Raw genomic sequence first — 23,902 nt, forward strand, 5'->3', positions numbered from 1 at the left:
TAAACCTTCAAATATCAACAATAACACTGTGTGTAGTAAATGTGTGAACTTATTTGTGGACAATAGTGTCCTCACTGTCAGACAAAACGGTCACAGATGGTCACTTGAACCTTCAATGGTCACTTCATAGCACAGCTGTTGAACAGCCATTTTGACTGTCAGTGATTAGCCAAGGGGTATGGGATGATTTTAATGAGCTGCACGTGATGTCTTGATATTGGCTTTGAAAAGGCCAGTGCAAAATGGGCATTTCAATCAACATGCCACGATTGTCAAGGGATCAACGGCAGTGTGCCTTGGGCATACTGCAAGGCGGATTGAGCTACCGTGAGGTGGCAAGTCACCTTGGCTGTTCACACCAGACGATATCGGCCCTGGTGGACAGAGATACCCTCCACAACTCTGCAGATGACCACCCCCCCCCCTCCAGCGTCGGTTTTCTTGAATAATAATCGTTTCTTAGAACGTTTCCAAAGTCTTATTACCATGGCCTATAGCTTAGACCTGTTTTCATTCCTCAAAAAACTTTCTTTTAGGACAGGAGTCTCTCTCAGTGGGCAGGAAAATAAAGTACAACGAGAGAGGGGTGTACTCTCACTGTGAACTCCAATTTTGTAAAAGCAAAAGTTCACCATCAAATGTCATGACCTTTTTTCTCACAACAGTTAACACATCTCTCTCAACATTTGGTTTAGACAATTGATTCTTCTAGGTCTCTGCCTGCTATTGAGCGAGGTGTATATGTGCGGTCATCTTTGGACATTGGCTTGTCCAAATGTTTGCTGTGTTGTGGAGCCTCTCCTTCCCCGTTCTAAAATGGAAATATGACCACCCATCCCCTGCCTCTAGCAGCAAAGAAAAGAGACGTAAGCACTTCAAAAAATAAACTACTTTTACTCTTTGTTATAAATGCATACACAAATGATAAACTGTGCACACTCAGAAGGCCGAGTTCTGTGGCCCACAAAATGGGAAGGCAATGGTGCTTCGGGATCTGCGCCACATGAGACTTGATATTGCACGTGTTGTGTTGGCAAACACTTTGGCTATGTATAACTATGTGACAGTTGCAAGAGTTTGACACTTTGTCAAGCACTACCAATGGGCCAGGCTGGTTCTCAGTGTTCCCTGGGGCCAAGGAACTTTGCAGCATGGAGGAACCCATACTTGCTTGATTATTAAGTACAAAGTCTATCAAGAGGGTTCTAATAATGGGTACTGCATAAGTTGGATTGCAAACACCTGACTATGTCTCCACAACACTGTGCTATACCTGGCTGCCACGACAGTGAGACAACAAAAGGTTTGATTTTGAGAAGAGATAGCATGAACACAAAACAAGAAGCTAAATACTATACATTCCTTTATATTGACAATTGCTCGAAACATCACTTTGTCATGAAAATATACTGTACAAGCCCTTTGTAGCATTTTTAAAAGTCGAAAATTGACCCAGTGGTAAGCTTCGGTTCCACTCCCATGGAGGACAGATTAGCGCAAGGCCCTAAGCGGTGGGTTAAGATCGAAGTGACAGTGTACATCGATCATCAGGTCTCTTTCCCAAAAATAATATAAGATCTTTAAAGTCAACACATGGTCTACATCAGCCCAAACAAGAGGAGCATTGGAAATGTCTCAGAGAAAGCTTAAATTCCTCCATGGGAAACGATAGCAGCAGTGGCCCAAAGCCACAAAACTGTCAAAAATCCAGTAATTATGGATAACAGAGACATGTGAGAAAGTTTACATTATATTACTTGAAAATATTATCAACAGTCAAAGTATTGGTGTCAGAAACGTGACCGATTTGGAAAAAAGTCTTTGGCAAGTGTTAGGACATTTTGGGCACGAGAAAGCAAAAATAAAAGTTAATTAAAAACCATATTTATCAGCTCTCTTCCTCTCAGTGAAAAATATCGTTATGACCATTATATAAAAAAAATGGAGCAAAAAGAAGGGGATGATTCAGGTGCCCACAGTCAAATTCATCGATAAAGATACTGGGGTTGCTTGGCTATATTTTTCCATTAAGGGGATGGGTGCTTTTTCGATCGGTGCTGTATCCAGGAGGTAGAGCTTTACAAAAACTTTAAAAAAATCAAAAAAACAACAAACAGCCATTGTGGTACACATTGTATGGGCATCACATCTCAGCAGCACTCACAGAAAACTGACAAGTGATGCCACCTTGTGGACAAGCAAACAGGAAATGTAACCAGAAGAGGTCATCACAGCGTACCATGAAAACTCCAGGCTGCATGCCAATGCACCCCAGCAACGTGAGAAATACAGTTTTGTGTTAAAACATGATATAGCAGCATCTACCCGGGGCCATTAGGTTTGGCACCGCAAAAGAGTCATTGGGGTTTAGTTCCCATAGTATTGCTAATGTTTGTGAGAATTATTTCCAAACTACGACGAGTTATATTGTCACCCGCACAGGCCATCCACAGCATGCATCATCCTCGAACGCACGCTTCTCCTTTTTCTCTGAGCTTTGTAAGTTGAAAAATTGTGAACAGAGCAGAAAGATATATTGCATAAGTGCTATAATTCATTTTAAAATAAAAAGGGCACCATTTATGGGCAGACATCAAAGCACAAGGACAACTGAAGGTTGAGATCTTAACCTGAATTTCACAGTACGCAGTCATCTGTTCTTGATTAGTGTGTTTCTACATGAAAGTTCTTGACCTAAAAAAAACAAAGAACAACCTCATACCTGACATTCAAGACAACCACTGATTCTTCCATTCACATGAACATGACACAAGCGTCACCTTTCTCAGGCAACACAAGACTTGAAGAAGAACAGCAAAAAAACAACAAAAAAACCAGCAACAACAATCATCATCATCATCATCATCATCATCATCATCATCATCATCACCAATGAGTAATGCCTACATGGTTAAGGAAATAAAAGTTAATAATACTAACATTTTAAACTTCAGAATAAAAATGCCTTTAGCACTTCCTTCTTAAACCAGCTTATTGGCATTTAAGGAATAATCCGATATTATGTGTCACAGCCTTCTTTCGAAGTCTTCGCTCACCATTTTAAAAAGAGACTGTTTCTGGATCATCAACTCCAAAAACTGGCCGAAAAGAAGAAAGAACAGTCAGCTTTTCTGTATTTCACAATGGTCTTTTGCATGCACACATTGTACACTCCACAACATGAAAAGGTAAAGGACCACACACACATTTCATTCTATTTCCAGTGAATATGCCTTTCCAGCATTATGCATTTTGAAGCAAGTTGGAATTTCCATGATCAAGACCTTAAAGAATATGCTCTGACAAGTTCCAAAAGGAATATTAATGAAAATTGCAATATGTTTGGTGAAACAATTTAAAAGGTCACACACACACACACACACACACACACACACACACACACACACACACACACACACACACACACACACACACACACACACGCACACACACACACACACACACACACACACACACACACACACACACACACACGCACACACTTTTGGCCAAAAATGTTATAGCTGTAAAGTTGTTCGCAAGTTGAACCTGCTGCAGAAACGCGCTCTGAGAAATGTTATAAAAATGATTCAGAAGCATGCGGTACATACGTTATAACAAGCTCGCCTGGAATCACGGGACAAAACAAATGCTTGTTTGCAGTTTTGAAAATAATTCCTTCAACAAATAACACCATCAGCTTATACTTAATAATCTCTCATACATTAGTCGCTTGTTACAAAAGTGGAAAGAGGGAGCGTTTGGAGAAAGCAGACGAGGTAGTGAATAAAGAAATGAACTATATATGAAATAGCAGCGGTGCTTTTGTTCAAAACCAGAGAAAAATATCAAGGCACTTGGGCAGACGGGTCACAGCCACGTACAGTAGGCTCCGATTCACGGAACTCCATCAAAGGTCAATGGTCGACGACTGAATGAACCTCTGAACAGTCGAAAATCCATCATAATTGAAATGGTGTCTCCTTCATGTGGGATAGATTTTAATATCGTCCCGAATCATCCCTTGGATTATTTGGTTTAATCGATGAGAGAGACTGCCTTGTAAGCAACATTAAACCTGCTCTCCACTTCGGTCTATACGAGTAAAGGCTGCCCCTAACATTCTCACAAAATACACCAGCACTTGAATAATAAGGATGGCAAGTCAAAAAATTATAATTTGTGGGAAGGCAGCATTTTCTAAAGCTGAAGGCATGAGCAAGGTGCAACCGAAGAATTGTCCGAACAAATTAAATGCTTTACTGTGTAAAGTTCAAGACGAGATGATGAGTCAACGCAGTTGAGATTTTCAGTAACAGACTAGCCCTTCTCAATAACTTCAGCTTCAATAACATACTTGCTCTTGGGCAAAAATAAATCTTGAATGACGCAAGATTTTCAGCATGATGCTGATCATTTGTGATACTTTAGTGACCCTTCGGGACAACCCCCCCTCCCCCCCCCCCCCACATTCGGTCACTGCCCGACACCAGCACACAATGTACCAGTCTTCCTGCAGAATTCACACGTTAAATAGAATGTCTTTTAGTGGGAAATAAGATTGCAGTTTTTCAAACAGGGCAAAAAGTACTTTGAAATGGGTGGAGAGAGGTCAGGGAGGAGAGAAATGATAAAAATTATTCTCTCATTAAGCACAGTGTGTTCGTTTACATTTAATATTGAAAGTTTTTGCTTTGGAAATTAAAAATAAAAAAATAATCAGAGGAGCAGCGACGAGTTACTCCAAAGCAGAACGTGAAGAACTAAAAGCCAAGTGCATCACACGTGGAATTCAGTTTTTACAACAGGAAGTTAGCAAAGTCTCAACAGGGAAGAGGATAGGAGGACGTTTGGTTGGTGGGGAGATTATTGTGGTTTGGATTAGTTATAGACAGACACTGCAAGTGTGAATTTAAATATTGCTACACAATAGGTACGTTTTCCCAATAAAAACTTTTCCAAAAAAAAAATATACATAAATATGTATATATATATATATATATATATATATATATATATATATATATATATATATATATATATATATATATATATTCCTGACTTATTGATCCAATATATATTTTCTGCTCAGAATTGGCAACAAATATTTTTTCTATCGGCTACAGCTGGGACCATCAATGTAACACATCATTTGGAGAAAAAATAAAATAAAATAATCAATGTCCAAGGAATCTTCAGAAGAAACTACTTTGTTTTACTATGACTAGGATCATTAGTTTCCTTATCCATTTAGCAAAAAGGCCACAATTGGTTTTTGCTAAAAATTTTAAAAGCACTCAGATGATGTTGCATTCAAGGTGAATCGACATCATAACCCATCACTGTTTTGACTGTACAAGTCATTTCTCACCGGCTGTCGCGCATCTCTGACAGCTCTTTCTCCATGAAGAAATGGATGAAACTTTGTACTCGAGGAGGGGATAAATGTGGCCTTTTAAGAACACCTGTACATGAAAACGCAACAGATTATTTGATAAACTGCACCATCACGGAGTAAAAGCTGAGAACTACAGTATGTGCCTGACATACCAAGATTGGTTCTGCAGACAACTGTAAACATGATGAAATTTACTACTTACCTAAGCATAATTTATCAGGTAGATTTGTACTGCGATAGTTAAATGAGTCCATGCAATAAAACTTGCTCGATTCACAAGTGCGGAGAGAAGCGGAATATGAAGGTTTCCTCGGGATGATACGTGAAGTACTTGTGACTATTAACTCTGCAAGTACACATCCTATACTAAACACCAAATGACTGTTTGAGCTGGATGGTTTTATTTGGCTGACTGGATACGCAGAATTTTCCTCTCGTTAAGTAACATTATATGCAATTTTCTTTCCCCTCCAGTCAATGAAGTAGTAAAAATGGTGGCGGTGTTGGTCCCGTAATCTTAAAGTCACTGGGGCGCCACAATGGCATTACTTTGAGCAAATTGATCCAGTGGTGCCCAAACTAGGCCAGGTTTCTGAGCAGCTGTGGGAAATCAAACCCACACCAGTGACGGCAATGCAAACTAGTCTTTAAACCACTGCACCACCAAGCAACTCAAACAAGGGTGGGTTGTCATCATTTTACTTGCTTTTGATTGGAGGAAAACATCCAGCATAGCCAGTCAGCTTTCTCATCACATGTTGTGGAAACAGGCACCAACACCTTATAATCTGTGAGCTTTGTGCACAAAGCAGGAAAAACACTCACAGCTGCAACTTTAGGATAATCAACTCAGGAAGAGAAGGCTTAGCAAGTAAGACTTCTCATAAAATGTATTGAGTGGTTTCAGAATTGTCATCCAACATCTCAGCATTTCCTTGTTGATAAACTATGTTCATAAGTGTATGAGGGATGTCGAATGGAAAGAAGAACAAAACAAAATGGTGTTGCCCTGGGGTAATATTACATTCTTCCAAAGTTGCGCTGACTTGTTGGACAATACAGCCAACTCTATTATAAAGTGCTGGAAAAACTGGATGTTATAAATGGTAAAAACCACATGTCTCAATCAATGGCATGAATGTAACAATTGAGTGTTGCTTTGTCCCGAAATTGATCAACCATATTTCTCTTGACGTCTCACTTTATAAGGGTTACTTGAGTACATATCTGCCACAAAGGAAACCCTCATGCCAATGCCAAATCCGAATCATTTCTCCTTCATAGTGTCTACGTGCACGATTGGCAGTTTAGACAGACTTATGTTGCACTTTCTTAACCACAATGGCAATTCATACAGAAATAAAGCACCCCCCTCCCCCCCCCCCCAACCACCGTGGGGTTCTCAGGGCTGCGGGTATGAGTCCAGCTCTTTCCTAACCCTTGCTGTGAGAAAACAAAAACCACTGCTACTTGGTAGGGTGCACATAAAAAATAATCCTTTAAAAGGTAAGTAAGTGCTTCACCAAATTTTCTCCTTTAATTTCAAAGTTTTCTCAACTACCCACTCTCCCACCCCCACACCTCTCCAATCCCACTAAAAAAAGAACTTACATTAAAACTAAGTAATGTCACAAAGATAGGATAAAAATACAATCCTAGTCATATTCATAAATGTCACTAAATACTATCTATATTTATATATATATATAATAGATTTATATATTTATATATATATATATATATATATATATATATATAGATAGATATAATATATCTTCTAGAAATACTCTGCCAAGTACAAAAATATAGCAGTCTGCTCAGTGTACCCATTACATATACAAAACCATCACAGCAACTGCTGGAGCAGAAATCTCATGACTTCGGCCTGGTAGCTGGCTGGTTAGTGTCAGGCCAATAACACTTGCTACGCTTTCTTCTGCACTGTGCGAATGGCTGTGCTCAGCTACCACTAGTGCCACTAACAAGTACAACATGTTAACTCTGTGCCAATTCTCAAAACGCAACTTCTGCACCTCTTTAGGGCTCGGCTTGAAGAACTAAACTTTGCTGGTGTTCGACAGAGAGGTGAAAAACATCGATTCAAAAATTATCTGCCCTTTCTGCATTTGGCAAGTGCAATTACAATGCAGTTGGATGCCCAACCGCATGAATCAAACTTCTGCAAAAAACAAGAGAAGCCCTTTCGTTATATTCTACTCTGTTTTTTGAAAGGTCTATTCTCCACTAAACATCTTTTTTTCTTCCAGAAAAACCAAAAGGTCTCATCATGTCCAATATGAATGTAGATGTGACAGGCACATTTTGGCACTTTCAAATGCAATATAGCATGAGGATTTGGGTGTTAAGGCATAGATGGATTATTTAAGGGAGAAGAAAGTACATGCCACAACATCACAACTTTGTTACTCACAAACTAAGGTAAGAATGTAGCTGCCGGTATTTACTCTTCTGTCGAAGAGATTGAACAGAATATTTTTGGCTTGAACCAGTAGGGACCTTAACTTCATCTTCACAGTTCAACATTGTTCAAGCAAAGGCACCTTAGTATGTAAAATGGCCTTCATCTTGGAACAACATCGGCCAAAGACTGTCTTTGCAACAGGGGGTAAGATTGTCGTGTAGAGATAAATTAATAATCAAATTTTCAGTGGGATGATAAGGACATTTTAGACAATGAGATAGCCTGACCCACCAAGGCATTATGCCACGTTGATAGTACAAGACTGTGGTGACAAGAGGGTCAGCGGCTACTGAAAGGCTTGGTGGAAGCGAGGCAATGTTGATGCTGTTGTGGCATATTCTCTGGGTGCCAGTGGCTGGGGGGTCTCTGCAGACTGCACATGTTCGGGATCACAAGGGCTCAGCTCTCCAGAAAGATATTCTGACCCTCCAATGCCATCACCTGATGGGGCTGGCAAAGGCAGAAAACCTAGAAGCTGTGCAATGTCTAGCCCACTGGGAGCTTCTTCATCTTCATCATTATCTTCTTCCTCAACAGCTTCCACAGGCCTGTCCGCAATCACCTCTACACTCTTCGAAGCACAAGGCTCATTGGGAAGAGAAGACTTGCCCTGACTAAGGAGTACATCAAGCACCTGATATCGTTCAGGTTGTGGAGGTTGTGGAGGTTGTGAAGCTCGCTGAGCGCAACTAATAGCACTGTAGCTCGTCAGGAACCTGTGAGGCGGCAATGGAGTTTGCGTCATTAGCAAGGAAGGCAAAGTAACATTGGGGGCATTTGCAAGAGGCAGGAGCATTGGGGAAGCTGGGAGACCCTGCTGCTCGTGGCTCTTCTTCGCGTGGCGTGTCAGGTGGTCCTTACGGCCAAAGCGCTGGCCACAAACAGTGCAGGCAAAGTCTTTACGACCGGTGTGCACCACCAGGTGTCGGCGAACATCTTTACGAGTGTAGAACTGCCGGCCACACTGATCACATTGATGTCGCTTCTCACGATGGCCGCTGCTGGCTGGCTTGCTCGCGTGCGCCTGACAAATCCAGAATAACAGAAAGCATGTGAGCTGATACCACAAAAGAACTGCATCTGTTGGTGTGTTTATCACTAATGATATGTTTTCCCTGGAGAGTTTGGGCAGTGCCTGCTTAGTTACAGTTGTTCTTAACGCTCACAAAGATGTGTTACACCATTTGAAAAAATATATGCAGTATATCTACATAATAATAAATGTCAGTGTGTCTCCTCCATAACTCCAAAACCATGAAACAGAGCAAACTGAAACTTTGCATGCAGACTAAGGGAACTCCAACAGAGTGCAAGAATGAAAACTGGGTGTTTGGCTGAATTAAAACACCCCTTTTGAAGATAATTTACGGTAAAATCAGAAACAGGCTTACCTTTGGTCAGCCTGCATTCAGCTGGCTCAGCTCGGGGGTCTTAATCTGCCATTTTGTCTGCTCAGCTAAAAAATACCTTGCCTTGGAACAGGTCGGTTTCTGTATGATAAAGCTTCATACCTACGAATCACTAGATACATCGCAATGCTTATAAACACTCAGAGACGCCAGTGTTCATGCCCTTATTTAATCTCCACACATGCAATAAGCTCAGTAAAGCCTGGTGTTGGCGCAGTGGTTAGGGCAGCGGCTTGGGATCCAAAAGGTCCTGAGTTCAAGCCCCGTTGGGCCACTGAATTAATACACCAGGGGGTTGACTCAGCCTGTCATCCTTCCGAGGTCGGCGAAATGAGTACCAGTGTACTGGGCCGGTGTATATCCCGGTTAAAATAGGTGTACCATATCCCTGTGTCGTAAGAGGCGACCAGGGTTGTGTCAGGAAGGGCATCCGGCGTAAAACATGTGCCAAATCACTATGCGGATCATACGGATGATCCGCTGTGGCGACCCCTAACGGGAGCAGCCGAAAGAAGAAGAAGAAGAAGAAGACATGCAATAAGCTCAGTAATCTCTCAACCTGAACCGATTTTCAAAATTTAAGCTGCGGGAATTGACCGTCGCAGCAGTTTTAACTGCTAAAAAAGTGTTAATTTGTCCAATTCAGACATTGTTTGACATTCCGGGCGTTCTCGGGTGATGTTTAGTATGACTGATCGCTAATCGCTTGCCAAGCCTGCAATTCCTTTTCAACCGTTTCGTTGGAGTGCTTGCTCGAGTGCTTAGGCCACTTGGCGAGTGCCCTACAGTTGATAGCGGTATGACGCACGCAGTTTTATTTGTCCGGTTCACCCGCTGAAAGTGTTATGAATTTGGGGTTTTTCACATGAGATCGCATTTTTCACCCTTTTCTGCGATCTGCTTTCATTATATTAATAAAGTTATATATCGCCCTAGTAACGTTTTATCGCCTCGGTCATGCCATGGTGCACTGCCTTCCCTTCCCTTCTCCTCATGTTGCCTTCCATTTCTCTCATGCTGCCTACCCTTCCGCTCCTCTCATGCTGCCTTCCCTTCCCATCCTCTCATGCTGCCTTCCCTTCCCATTCCCTCATGCTGCCTTCCCTTCCAATCCCCTCATGCTGCCTTCCCTTCATATCCCCTCATGCTGCCTTCCCTTCATATCCCCTCATGCTGCCTTCCCTTCATATCCCCTCATGCTGCCTTCCCTTCAAATCCCCTCATGCTGCCATCCCTTCCTATCCCCTCATGCTGCCTTCCCTTCCTGTCCCCTCATGCTGCCTTCCCTTCCTAGCCCCTCATGCTGCCTTCCCTTCCCCCCCTGATGCTAACCTCTTCTCAAACCCCCTCCACCACCATACATCTGTCCAGAGCTCGAGGAGAGGAAGGGGTATCAAAGAATGTACGAATTGGACAAATGAACACATGTTTTATAAGTAGTCAGAACTGCTGCAAGCTTCAATTCCACAGTTTAATTTTTGAAATTTGTGAAGAGATTCCATGGTTTATCCCATTTTAGTTGTAAATTATGAGCGGAAATTAAATAAATGCACAAACACTGCTGTGGCTTTTTTGACGATTGAAGGAAAACGCCATTCCCAGGTTTGCGTGAAGGTCAGCGCAAGTGTTTGTGTCAGCGTCAGCACAAGTGTTTGTGTCAGCATCAGCGCAAGTGTTTGTGTCAGCGTCAGCGCAAGTGTTTGTGTCAGCGTCAGCGCAAGTGTTTGTGTCAGCGTCAGCGCAAGTGTTTGTGTCAGCGTCAGCGCAAGTGTTTGCGTCAGCGTCAGCGCAAGTGTTTGCGTCAGCGTCAGCGCAAGTGTTTGCGTCAGCGTCAGCGCAAGTGTTTGCGTCAGCGTCAGCGCAAGGGTTTGCGTCAGCGTCAGCGCAAGGGTTTGCGTCAGCGTCAGCGCAAGGGTTTGTGTCAGCGTCAGCGCAAGGGTTTGTGTCAGCGTCAGCGCAAGGGTTTGTGTCAGCGTCAGCGCAAGGGTTTGTGTCAGCGTCAGCGCAAGGGTTTGTGTCAGCGTCAGCGCAAGGGTTTGTGTCAGCGTCAGCGCAAGGGTTTGTGTCAGCGTCAGCGCAAGGGTTTGTGTCAGCGTCAGCGCAAGGGTTTGTGTCAGCGTCAGCGCAAGGGTTTGTGTCAGCGTCAGCGCAAGGGTTTGTGTCAGCGTCAGCGCAAGGGTTTGTGTCAGCATCAGCATACATACATACAAGATGAGAGTTTTAGTAATATATAGGTAATCAAAATCTGCCTTCAAATTTGAGGATCGGAGCTCGTGGACTAAACAAGTGGCACAATCTGGAGTGAAATCTGAAATTTTAAAGAAATTAACCATTGTTATCAGTAAGTGGAATTAATTTAAGCAAGGCTGTGCTCCCTCCTCCTCCTCCATATTTACACAAGAAAATGTGAAATTGCTAAAGCATTAAACATAACTTTTTCCACTGTCTAGACAATTATATTTTAGTGAAGGAAAGATTAAGGAATGTACCGAAAGTGTAACTTCATTGAGTGCAACAAAAAATAATGAACTCGTAGGATCACCGTGAAGGCCCCTGCAGTGGCAGCTGCGTTCTCCGTTGTTGTTGGGAAGGCAAAAATAAATTTAATTAAAGATTGAATTAAAAGAATGATTAAGATAACAGGAGGATTAGAATGAGTAAAGCAATGAGACAAGTGAACTATGAGTTCAAGAGAGAATTGGAAAATACAGAAATACCTTGACATACGAATGCACTAACTTACGAGTATTCCGAGTTACGAGCCGTTGCTCGGACGATTTTTTTGCTTTGTGTTACGAGTCTAGATCCGAGTTACAAGTTGAGCGAGCTTTGAGACGCGCGCAGCCAAGCAAGAGAACACCCGCATCTCCCGCCTTTTCATGCATCTCCTGCCACTCACTCGTTCAGTTCTCTTGGTTATCTCGTTGAGTAGGGTCGTACCGTAGTAATCTGCGTTGTGTTTAGCTCTTGTTTTTTTCATTGGTGCAGTTATTTTGCCAAATTTCTTTGTTGTAACTCAACCATGAGTCCTATAATATAAAATAAAATAAAAAAAATATAAAAAATAAAAAATAAAAGAATAAAAAAAAAAAAGAAAAAAAATTGTAGCAATTAAGTTTAGCGATAAAGTGAATTCAAAAAAAGATTAAAAAAATTGTATCAATTACGTTTAGCGATAAAGTGTGATGAGACCTTCAAATCTCCTCCGCCTATCTCCTCCACCACCACCTACACCACCTCCACCAGAATCTTCCGTAAGCCGAAGTCGTCTCATCTCCAAGGTAAATACACTTTATAAAACAAGTTTATTTATTTATATTCGATTTTATTATCTTTGTATTGTGTTTTGTATTAATTATTTATTATTTATAAATATATTTCTCATTTTTAAAACTACGTAACAAAGAAATTAGGGTGTTTTTTGGGGGGCTGGAACTGATTAATGGTATTTTAATTAATTTAAATTGGGAAAATTGTTTTGATATAAGTGCAAACCGAGTTACGAGCTCGGTCACAGAACGAATTAAACTCGTATGTCAAGGTATTACTGTATTGTAATAATATTATAATTAATTTACTCTGAAAAATTTGCACTCAATTTTTTTTTCTGTCAAGAATTTTATACATTTTATACATCTCTTTTATTATTTTCTGTCAAGAATTTTATACATCTCTTTTCTTTTTTCTTTTATTTTCTGTCAAGAATTTTATACAGCTCTCTTTTATACATTTTAAGTCAATGGGGATTTTGAAGTTCAATATCGTTACCCTCATAACAAAAGTGCCCAAGTCATTTTTTCCAGTTTTGAGAAAAACAAAAAACTGCAATTCTTCATCAACGAATATTTATTCACTATTTCTTGTGCACAGAGTCGTTAATGGTATGGAAGCTAAATGAAACACAAATCTTGTGACTCGTTATTGTGATTACGTCATGGCTATAGATGACTTAGGCAGAAAATCTCAAAAACAGGAAAAAAATGACAGGCACTTTTGTTATGAGGGTGACGATATGCATTATTTTGATTTAAATAATGTTTTTTCCAGGAACCCGTCGATAACATAAATAGGGAAGTGCCTGAATATCGATGTGTGTGCGTGTGTGTGTGTGTTTGGTCATAAGGCATAACATACCATTTTCTTTGATATATATATATATATATATATATATATATATATATATATATATCTCACACACACACACACACACACACACACACACACACACACACACACACACACACACACACACACACACACACACACACACACACACACACACACACACACACACACACACAACCTCCTTCCTCGCACCCCCTCTCTCCAGGAGTGTATCGCGACGTGTGGTGAGGCGTCGCTCTCCTTCCCTTCCTCCCTCCGGTTCCTCACTCCCGCCCTTTCCTAGCTCCCCTCTCCCACCCTCTCTCTCTTACTCTTTCCTCCTTTCTCTTCCCCACCCCCTTCCCCATTCCCCCAATCCTAGTATTCCTGTCAGCAAAGCAGCAGGTGGTATTTACTAGTATTAATTATTAATGAGAAATGGATGCTATTTAGTATGACTGCACAGGAATCAAACACGAGATTAGACGATGTTAAAATAACATCTTCCTCATTTGCCTCAAGTTCTCGACTTGCGAGTGCGATCACGGATACTGGATCAGGCTCAGATGAGTTTCCGGTCTGTTCAAGAGAAATGAGGCATATCTTGCATGATATAGACACTCACCTTGAGGTGCTGTAGTAATGCCGCCGTGCACTCGAGGGAGCGACCGCACACTCGACACGTAAGGTCACCCGAGGCAGCGGCATGCAGCGCCAAGTGCCGGCGGAAGCCGAGCTTGGTGTGGTATTTTTTGCCACAAGAGTCACAGCGATATGCCAGCTTGTGGGGATCATGTGTCTGCTGGTGGTTCTTGAGGTGGTCTTTGCGGTGGAAGGTCTTGCCACAGCAAGGGCAGGCATGAGTCTTATCAGGCGAGTGCGTGGCTGCATGCCTGTGTGCCAGCAGGTAAAGATCAATATTTTTTGTAAGGAAAAAGGACATGATGCATCATGAACCACATGCTCACAAAAATAACAGTCAATGCCGAAATCTATCTCACCTCAACAGCTTGTACTTTGAGACAAAGGCCTTGGAGCAACCAGGTGACGTACAGGCAAATGGTCGCTCACCTGTGTGTGCATATGAGTGCACTCGCAGCTTTTCAACACTCACGAAGACCTGCACACAATGCCACCCGATAGAGTGCTCTTTGGCATTTGTCCAAAATGCACCTGTCAATTTAATGGAACCTGGTAATCCCAATTACTTAACTGAAAATTTCACCAACTATCTCATGATACATTCCTTTGTTCAAGTAACGGTTACAGCCAATGGGTTAGTTCCGTGTCTGGGAGTACCATGACAATGACTCCATGTCGAGGAACTTTGCTACATCATACCAAAACTAGAACATGTGTGTGTATGTGTTACCATTCTGCCATCTTATGGCCCATTCTGATGTCAGAAGGAAGCTCATCTTATCTTCATCTGGAGACTCAAAATTATTGGTGTCTCATTGAGCAGGAATTTTAATCTTCCCCAGGAAGTGAAGGATTTGTTAAACTTGACAACAGTTGTTAAACTTGCCCAGCGAGTATTTTTTTTGGGGGGGAATTTTGCGATAATGGTCCAACATTACATATAATGTAGTGTACGGGGTAAGGTGGTAGTGCTGGAGAGATGGGTGGAGTGGAAAGGAGGGGGGGGCAGTGCAAATAACAAAAAATTCAGAAAAGCAAGAGAATAGAGAAGAATAAGGGAGAATATGTTGGGTAGATGATTGTGAGAAGAGTGGAGAAAATAAATGAAGGTTTGGAGGAGTAAGCACAGGAGAGGGAAATATATGGGACACCTGGTGAGGAAAAGGAGGGAGAAGAAAAACACTGCACCTTGGCACATGCAGTACATGGGAAGGCCTTGCGTGGTCGAGAGCCAAGGGCCACCACAGCAGCATTCTGCACACTGCCCTGATGACCTGCATCTCCCCCTGCATTATCATGTTTTAACAAGAGGGGAGGTGGTCCTGGGGTTGGGGGACTGGCCTCCTCTACCTGTAGAACACAAAAAAACACGTCAATCCAAAATAGACTAAACATGTCTCGTGTGATAGCCTTACTGCAACTGCATAACAAAGAAGCGGCACAAAGAAGTCTGTCTTCTCCAGCCTTTTGGGTAACGGATTAGTTCAAATTATTTCCAGCTTCGCCTTTAGACCCAGGGTCAGAGCCACCATGAATAATAATTCTCTTGGTTCTCAGAAGTGGACTGTCACAGCTGATGGGAAGTTGTCACAATTTTGGCATCTCATCAACTAACTGTCCTATCAGGTAAGGTGAAGGAGCATGCTCCAGAGCAGCACATTGCTGCGTCCACTTTCCACAGGTACACCATGGGCCTCTGTCTGGCCATCCCCCAGGCAGATGCCTGGCCCATCCCCATCTCTTTGGGATGCCGATCAACCTCCTGCACCCACGAGGCATGTAGTCAGACCGATGGCCTCCTCCAATCACAAGGCTCCCTCGCTGAGAGAATCTGGTGAGCAGGATCAACATGAGGAAAACGAGCCACATGTCCATACAGCCGCTGCTGACACTCCTGGACTATGCAGGTAACAAATATCATCTGAGCCTTTCTCAGCAACCGCTCGTTGGACACAAAGTCCAACCAGCGAGAGCCAAGGATTCTCTGAAAAGACCTGGTACCGAAGGAATTAAGTCTCAGATCCTTGGTCAGAGTCCAAGTCTCACATACATAGAGCAAGACTGGAAGCACCAATGACTTGAAGACTTGGACGTTTGTCCTCCTGCATAGATACCGACAGTGCCACACCCCATGATCCAACTAATCCATGACTCACTCCCCAGGCCCGACCCAGACATATATTGGCCTCTGGCTTTCAGCCGACGGAGAACTGTCCTATCCTCCTGATGAAACTTAGGAATTTCTCCATCAGTAACGCCATTTCACTGCTCACTGCTGGTTTTTCATCCCATGATGTCATTCATATATTGTTTATTCCTTTGCTTGTTTTTTGCCTGTTTTTAGATTCAGCTTTTCAAACATCTTTTTGGTTCACGAAAAAATATTTTCAAGAAAAAAAATAAGTGACCACTATATTCGTTATTGTTGTTTGTCTGTCTGTCTGTCTGTCTGTCTGTCTGTCCTGAGCATAGCTCTGTGAGTTTTGATCCGATCCTGACAAAACTTTTGTGGGAGGTTTATATCATGATCTAGTTGTGTTTTCCTGAAAATGGGCGTGGTGCACCCATTATGGGTGGAGCCACGCCCAAAAAACGTGTTTTTAGGGGGTAGCTGATTTCAATTTGCATCTTCTCCTAGGGGGTTTGTCAAATCTGACAGGGGTTTTGGTATTTGGTTAGCCCAATAGCACCTGCATAGCCCCACGGAGCGCGATTTTTCATTTTCGTCCCAAGGTCAAGGCGACAAGGTCACGAACTTAGAAAATTGCGAATTGTGTTTTTATGGGGTAGCCGATTCCAATTTGCATCTTCTCCCAGGGGGTTTGTCGAATCTGACAGGGGTTTTGGTATTTGGTTAGCCCAATGGCACCTGCATAGCCCCACGGAGCTCGATTTTTCATTTTCATCCCAAGGTCAAGGTCACAAGGTCACAAACTTAGAAAATTGCGAATTTTGACATAAAAAAATTTCTTCTCCAAGGGGTATGTCGAATCTGGCAGGGGTTTCGGTGTTTGGTTAGCCCAATGGCACCTGCATAGCCCCACAGAGCTCGATTTTTCATTTTCATCCCAAGGTCAAGGCCACAAGGTCACGGACTTAGAAAATTGCGAATTGTGTTTTTAGGGGGTAGCCGATTTAAATTTGCATCTTCTCCGAGGGGGTTTGTCGCATCTGGCAGGGGTTTCGGTGTTTGGTTAGCCCAATGGCGCCTGCATAGCCCCACAGAGCTCGATTTTTCATTTTCGTCCCAAGGTCAAGGTCACAAGGTCACAAACTTAGAAAATTGCGATTTTGACATAAAAATCCATCTTCTCCGAGGGGTTTGTTGAATCTGGCAGTGGTTTCGGTATTTGGTTAGCCCAATGGCACCTGCCTAGCCCCACGGAGCTCGATTTTTCATTTTCGTCCCAAGGTCAAGGTCACAAGGTCACGAACTTAGAAAATTTCGAATTTTGACGTAAAAATCATACGACCGCCCAAACTTTGAGAGCTAGGATGACAATATTTTTTATGCATAATCTTGAGATCATTCCCCACCTAAAGTCTTGAAACCATTTTGCTCTATCTTGAACACCTTGCCCGTGGCGCCCCCTTAAAGTTTGTTTTTACGCTGATTTCATCAAAGCATGGATAATTATCCGATGAGTGCGAAATGCCATATAGCCTATATGACGTTATATTCTTCCTGGAATGTTCCAGAGGAAGTTTTGCACCAAAGGTCATAATCCTTGACCTTTGACCTTTAAAGGTCACAAAGGTCAAATTTTCAAAGTTGTGGGAATCGAACCGGGTTTTCAACCTTCTTCGACGAACTAACTCCATTAAGCTATAGCACGTATCCTGTTTCCTTATTTTAATGTCCACAACATTGTTTTGTGACCTTTAAAGGTTATGCAAAGGTCAAATTTTGAAAGTTGTTGAACGAAACCGCGTTTTCGACATTTTGCAGCTAATAACCTGTCACTCGTACCACATCATGTTGATCATTTTTATGACTTGGTCAAACATTATCACATTGTCTCATCCTTGACTTCTGAAACAATCTACATCGTCAAATACCGCTTGTGAACCATCGTCGTCTTCAGACTTGTCATTATCTAAAGTGGTTATGTTTCACTGAGCTGAACAGTTTAAGTTGGATGGTTTATTTAATCAAACTAGCAAGTTACCTGTGCCCACACGGGATTCCAAATGGGATAGGGATGGAGGTGGCAAAAACATAAATGGCCCTGGATCAGACTTGGGCTGTGTACCAAATTTGGTGGGTGTTGGTCCAGCGGTCCTTGCAAAAAACACGAACAAACAGACAGACAGACAGACAGACAGACAGACAGACATGTGATGAATCATATTTATTCGATAATGTGTAGAGCAGTGACAATTTTTTTAAAATCTCATCCATTTTAAATTCAGGCTGAAACACAACAAAATGTGAAAAAGTCAAGGGGTGTGAATACTTTCTGAAGGCACGACAACTCTACTTTGTCTTTTCTCGGTACAACCATTATTCAAAGAAATGTGTAAGGATGGTTTGACATGCTCATTTCTCATGACCATCCCTACCTTGTTTACATACTTTTTGGGGCAACATCCCCACATCCTTTTGCATCTTAAAACATGTTTTTATGAGTTGTAGTATAAGATGGATAACCCATAGGCTTTTTTTTGTATACCTTGACGAGGCTCGTATGAGAGCTAAACACAACACACAGCAAGGGGGGCATGAGACAAGAGGGGGGGGGGCATGAGACAAGAGGGGTGGGAGTGGTAAAGGACAAAACATTGGGGAACAGAGACATAAGGAGATCTGTGGAAGGGAGAGGGATGGGGTGGGGAATATGGGGTATATAAGATGGACATTACAGGGAACTTCAGGAAGGAAAGCAGGGAATTAGAAGGAGGTGGGTTTGGGGTGGATTGACGGGCGGTATAAAAGATCGAGGATTTGGATGGGGAATGATAAGAGGTGGTGGTGAACGATAAGAAGACAGAAAAACCACCGACCTGCCTGCGGTGAGAGAGTGAGAGGCCCAAAGACTCAGCCTCATCACGGGAGATATCAATGATCCAAAATGCCTTGGTTTCCACAGCGTGAAGCCGAGAAAGGTGGGAGGCAGGAGCACTAGCCCAGAGGGGAGAGCAGTACTCCACCAGGCTGTGGACGAAAGCTTTGAAAGTGGTCAGGAGCTTAGGTGGGCCGATGAAGGACTTTGCATGATGGAGGATTCCCAGTCGGCAACTGGCTTTGGAGGCCAGGTTGAAAATGTGGCTTTCCCAGGAAAGGTCATGGCAGATAGTGAGATCCATAAGCTTGAAAGAAAGGACTTCTTCCAGAGGATGTTGAGAAAGTGGATGGGGGGGGGGGGTTAAAAACGGTCCTTTCAGAGGGACAAAGTGAGAGGGTGAGATTTGTCTGGATTGGAAGACATGTTCCACGTGTTTTTTTTTTTTGTATACCTTGTCGAGGCTCGTATGAGAGCTAATACACAACGTACAGCAAGGGGGCATGAGACAAGAGGGGTGGGAATGGGAGGGACAAAACAGTGGGGAACAGACACATTAGGAGATCTGTGGAAGGGAGAGGGATGGGGATGGGATGGGGAACATGGGTAAGAGAAGATGGACATTACAGGGACTTTCAGGAAGGAAAGCAGGGGAATTGAAGGAAGTGGGCTTGGGTGGATTATCGGGGGTAGAAAAGATCGAGGATTTGGATGGGGGATGATAAGAGGTGGTGGTGAACAGCTGTTTTGAAAGCCTGGAGGGAAGAATGGGAAAGAATAGAGTGAGTGAGTTTATTCCAAAGGCGGGAAAAAAAGAGGAATGAAAGAGTGAAGATGAGCAGTGATTCGTGATTTTTGTAGTTTTACCAGAAGGGGGTTGTTGGCGGACCTTGAGCGCCCTGTGCAAATGTGGTGGGGAAAAATCACAGAGAGAGCAGGGGGGCAAGGCTGGAGAGGAGTCGGTAGAAGACAGAAAGACCACCGACCAACCTGCGGTGATTGAGTGAGAGGCCCAAAGACTCAGCTTCATTGCGGGAAATGCCGATGATCCTAAATGCCCTGGGTTCGACAACGTGAAGCCGAGAAAGTTGGGAGGCAGGAGCACCAGCCCAGAGGGGAGAGCAGTACTCCATCAGGCTACGGACAAAAGCTTTGTAAGTGGTCAGGAACTCAAGAGGGCCGAGGAAGGACTTTGCACGAGGGAGGATTCCCAGTCGGCGACTGGCTTTTGAGGCGAGGTTGGAAATGTGACTTTCCCAGGAAAGGTCATGGCAGATAGTGAGACCCAGAAGCTTGAAAGAAAAGACTTCTTCCAGAGGATTGTTGAGAAAGTGGATGGGGGGTTTTCTAAACGGTCCTTTCGAAGAGACACAGTGAGAGTGTGAGATTTGTCTGGATTGAAAGACATGTTCCACGTGTTGGACCAGTTTGTGATTTTATCCAGATCTGCAGTGAGCGAAGCTGCTGCTGCTTGCCGGTCTGAGGGATGACAGATGGTACGGCAGAGGGTGGAGTCATCAGAATAGAGATATCGAGGATTTTCCAGAGTCGGAGAGATCATTGATGAAAATCAGAAAAAGAACAGGACCCAGAACGCTACCTTGAGGAACTCCAGCCTGGACAGGAAGGGGGGATGAAATAATTCTATTTAGGGCCACACGTTGACTGTGACAGAAGAAGAAGTCTGCGAGCCATGAGTGGAGATGTCCTTGGATACCATAGGAAGAGAGTTTGGTGAGCAGGGCAGGGTGCCAGACCATGTCAAAAGCACGTGATATGTCCAGGGATACGGCTCGGATTTCCTGTCTGGTATTGAGGACCTCCATCCATTGATGGGAGAGCAGAAGCAGCATATCCAGGGTAGAGTAACCTGGTCTGAAACAAAATTGATGACCGGAAATCAAGCCATTGGAGAAGAGGAAGGATTTGATGTCTGAAGCGATGATGGATTCCATAACCTTGCTGATGATTGGGAGAAGGCTGATTGGTCTGTAGTTACAGGGATCTGTTTTTGCACCTTTTTATGCAGGGCAGTGATGTTAGCAGATTTCCAAGCAGATGGCAGATGGCCTTGGGCAAATGAGAGGGTGAATAGAACAGAGAGAGGGTGAGCAAGAGCAGAAGAGCAGGCTTTGAGGACATGTGGGCTGATGCTGTCTGGACCGGTTGCAGAATCTGAGTCGAAGTTTGACAGCAGGCTCTCCACCTTGTCAGGAGAAAAGGACACAGAGTCCAGGGACAGTTGGGTGCAACTGGGTAAGGTGGGTAGACAAAGTGATGGGTTTAAGACACAAGATTTAGCTGCAAACACCGAGTTTAGGCATTCAGATTTATCACGTGCGGTATCAGCAGTGCGGCCATTTGAGGTAAGGGAGGGGATGGAGGGGGAACAAACACCAGAAACAGATTTGATTAGACGCCACCAGGATTTTGAGGAGGGAGAGAGGTTTGAGACTTCAGACTTGAGATGAGAAAGATGTTGTTTTCTGGCTCTTCTGAGGGTAGATACACACTTGTTCCGAGCTTTGTGGAAGGAACTGAGATTGCCCTCAGTTGGGTTTGCTTTCCATGAGGCAAAGGCAAGTTGTTTCAGGACAACTGCCTCGCCACAAGCTTCAGTGAACCAAGGGCGGAAGGAAGGGTAGGACAACCGAACACGAGAGGGGATAAATCTGTGCATGAGGGAGAGCAAGTTTCTTTGAAAGAATTCCCAGAAAGAGTTGATGTTGGAGAAAGTAGCGATAGGAGACCAGTCTGTAAGTTTGAGGGCTGCTTGGAGACCCTGCCAGTCGGCTTGAGTGAAATTCCAGACTCGACGGCGGTGAGGTGGTTCTCTGATAACAGCCAGAGAGATGTCCACTTTGACAAGGACGTGGTCAGAAGAACCGATTGGAGCGAAGGAAGAGCAGCAGGTATTGTCAGGGAAATTTGTCAAAATCAGATCCAGAAGAGATGGAGTACCATTGGTTGAGATCAGGGTCGGGAAGTTGACTGATTGAGTCAGTCCTAATGAGTTGCAGAAAGCTTTTGCTGAGGTGCCATGACAGGTGAGAGAGGTACCCACACCTAGCCAACTGGCTTGATGACAATTGAAGTCACCACATAAGAGGAAGAGAGAGTTTGGATGAGAAGATAGAAGATGGTCCATGTTTTCAGATAGTGAGGTGTCGATGGAGTCATCACTGTTAGGTGGACGGTACAGTACACATATAAACATGAGGTGGGAGTGGAGGGGAAGCCGAAGCCAGAGGTATTCCTGGGGGTGTGGGGGAGTGAGAGCAGTGCATGGAGAGTGAGGAATAGAGTCTTTGATGAAAAGAGCAACACCTCCACCAGGACGAGGCTCGGGCCTGTCATACCGGAGGAGGGAGTAACCGGGGAGAGATACTTAGGAGTCAGACACGTCTTGGGGGATGAAAGTTTCTGTTAGGCAGATTATGTCTGATTTCTCAGTGGCAGCATGTATGGAAAGATCTGAAAGGTTTGAGCGAAGGCCCCGGATATTTGAGGTCCACACTTTTAATGAAGAGGTAGGGGAGGAGGCTTTGGGTGCAGGGGGTGGGGGGTGAGTGGGGGGTAGGACAAGGGACAAGGGGGGGAGATAAGGAGGGTTGTTGAAAGAGTGTGGGGGATTGCAGAATAGCTAGGGGAGGGGGCCGAATGAGGAGGAGAAAAGGCTCTGTGGTGCTGGGGCTTTAATAGTAGGCTTTAATAATAACCTGGAATTAGGTGGAACAGTGCTGGGGTATATTCATGTAGGCCATGTCTGGTAAAGCCTACTCTTTAAGAACATGACCTAATCTCTCCCTGAATATTACCGATCTCCTCTTGAGGACTTGTCAACCTCCAAGCATCATTCACAGAACATCACGATTTTGAAGATAAAAAATAATCACAAAGTAAGATGGAGTTCCAATACACAACGGTCAATACTTACTTTTAAGCTGAATGCTCCAGCTTCTTGCAGTTCTGAGCACAAAGAAACAACTTCCGAAATGCCACCAAATCCTGGCCACGACTCTTCCGGATTCACAGCCACCGTGAGGCCCACCACTGCTTCGGCCAACTGCTCCGGAGTGGCCTTGGTTGGGCTCGCCTTATGACAAGCTGGCTGCCGGCGCACCTGAAACTGAGGGGCCAGCGGGTCCTGTGTGGCACCGCAGCGGTGGTCTTCAAGCAAGGAGAAGGTGCTGAAAACATTTCCACATCGAGAGCACTTCCATGGGTCAGGTGTGCCAGGCTGAATGTGAAGAAACAGAGAAGTGCAAACTTTTGTGGGCATTTTTTTTCCTTCTCAAATGTGGCCAATTGAGACTGGATGTTGACAGTCCACTTCAAACATCCAGCAAGCAATTATAATTATTCTCACAAAGATTTGATAAATGTCTCCACAAATATTCAGTAACTCTCAAAAGTGTAAAATGCAGTTGTCTACATGGAAAGATCCCACACATTATCTTTTTCAAAATCCCCCATTTTCTCTCAAATGCCCTTTCCTTCATTTCCTTTTCTCAATTTACGACCCTGATCCTCTCCTTTGCATACACTATAAAATGTAAAGTATAAAATCCCATACTGTTCACTTTCTATTAAAATTTTCACTTGAGCATTTGCTTATTGAGCTGGAATGGCACTTGGTAGAGCGCATACCTCTGTGCCAGGCTGAACAGTTTGTGATTTGTATCCCACTGATGGGCCGGATCTGGATCCGGACTGCAACCAAATTTGAATCGGCTTGTTCTTATCACCTAACCAACTCATGTGGTGGGCTTGGGATCCTAGGATTCTGAGTTTACATCCCACTCGGCTGTTGAATTAATACCAGGTGGGGTTGACTCTGCCCGTCATCCTTCCAAGGTCAGCA

The 23,902-nt window shown here is 43.6% G+C and overlaps 1 protein-coding gene across 15 annotated transcripts in view; it reads right to left on the reverse strand.

Moving 5' to 3' along the window:
• Positions 1-874: 874 nt before the first annotated feature.
• The window catches only part of PLAG1 (PLAG1 zinc finger), a 36,748-nt gene continuing 13,720 nt past the window's right edge, over positions 875-23,902 (reverse strand). For 4 of the 15 annotated variants that reach the window (XM_085846998.1, XM_085846997.1, XM_085846995.1 and 1 more), the window contains 5 exons: positions 22,976-23,278; positions 15,224-15,385; positions 14,395-14,513; positions 14,019-14,286; positions 875-8,904 (listed from right to left, as the gene is read on the reverse strand). In XM_085846998.1, coding sequence (XP_085703124.1) covers positions 8,167-8,904; positions 14,019-14,286; positions 14,395-14,513; positions 15,224-15,385; positions 22,976-23,278 — 1,590 coding nt within the window. In that variant the 3' untranslated portion in view covers positions 875-8,166. The remainder of the gene's footprint in view (positions 8,905-14,018; positions 14,287-14,394; positions 14,514-15,223; positions 15,386-22,975; positions 23,279-23,902) is intronic. The other 11 variants (XR_015049474.1, XR_015049470.1, XR_015049473.1 and 8 more) reach the window with 11 other exon arrangements.

Source organism: Eptatretus burgeri, chromosome 11, assembly GCF_056783735.1.
Source record: "Eptatretus burgeri isolate ZD-2024b chromosome 11, Ebu_testis_v1, whole genome shotgun sequence".
NCBI classification, from domain to species: Eukaryota; Metazoa; Chordata; class Myxini; order Myxiniformes; family Myxinidae; genus Eptatretus; species Eptatretus burgeri.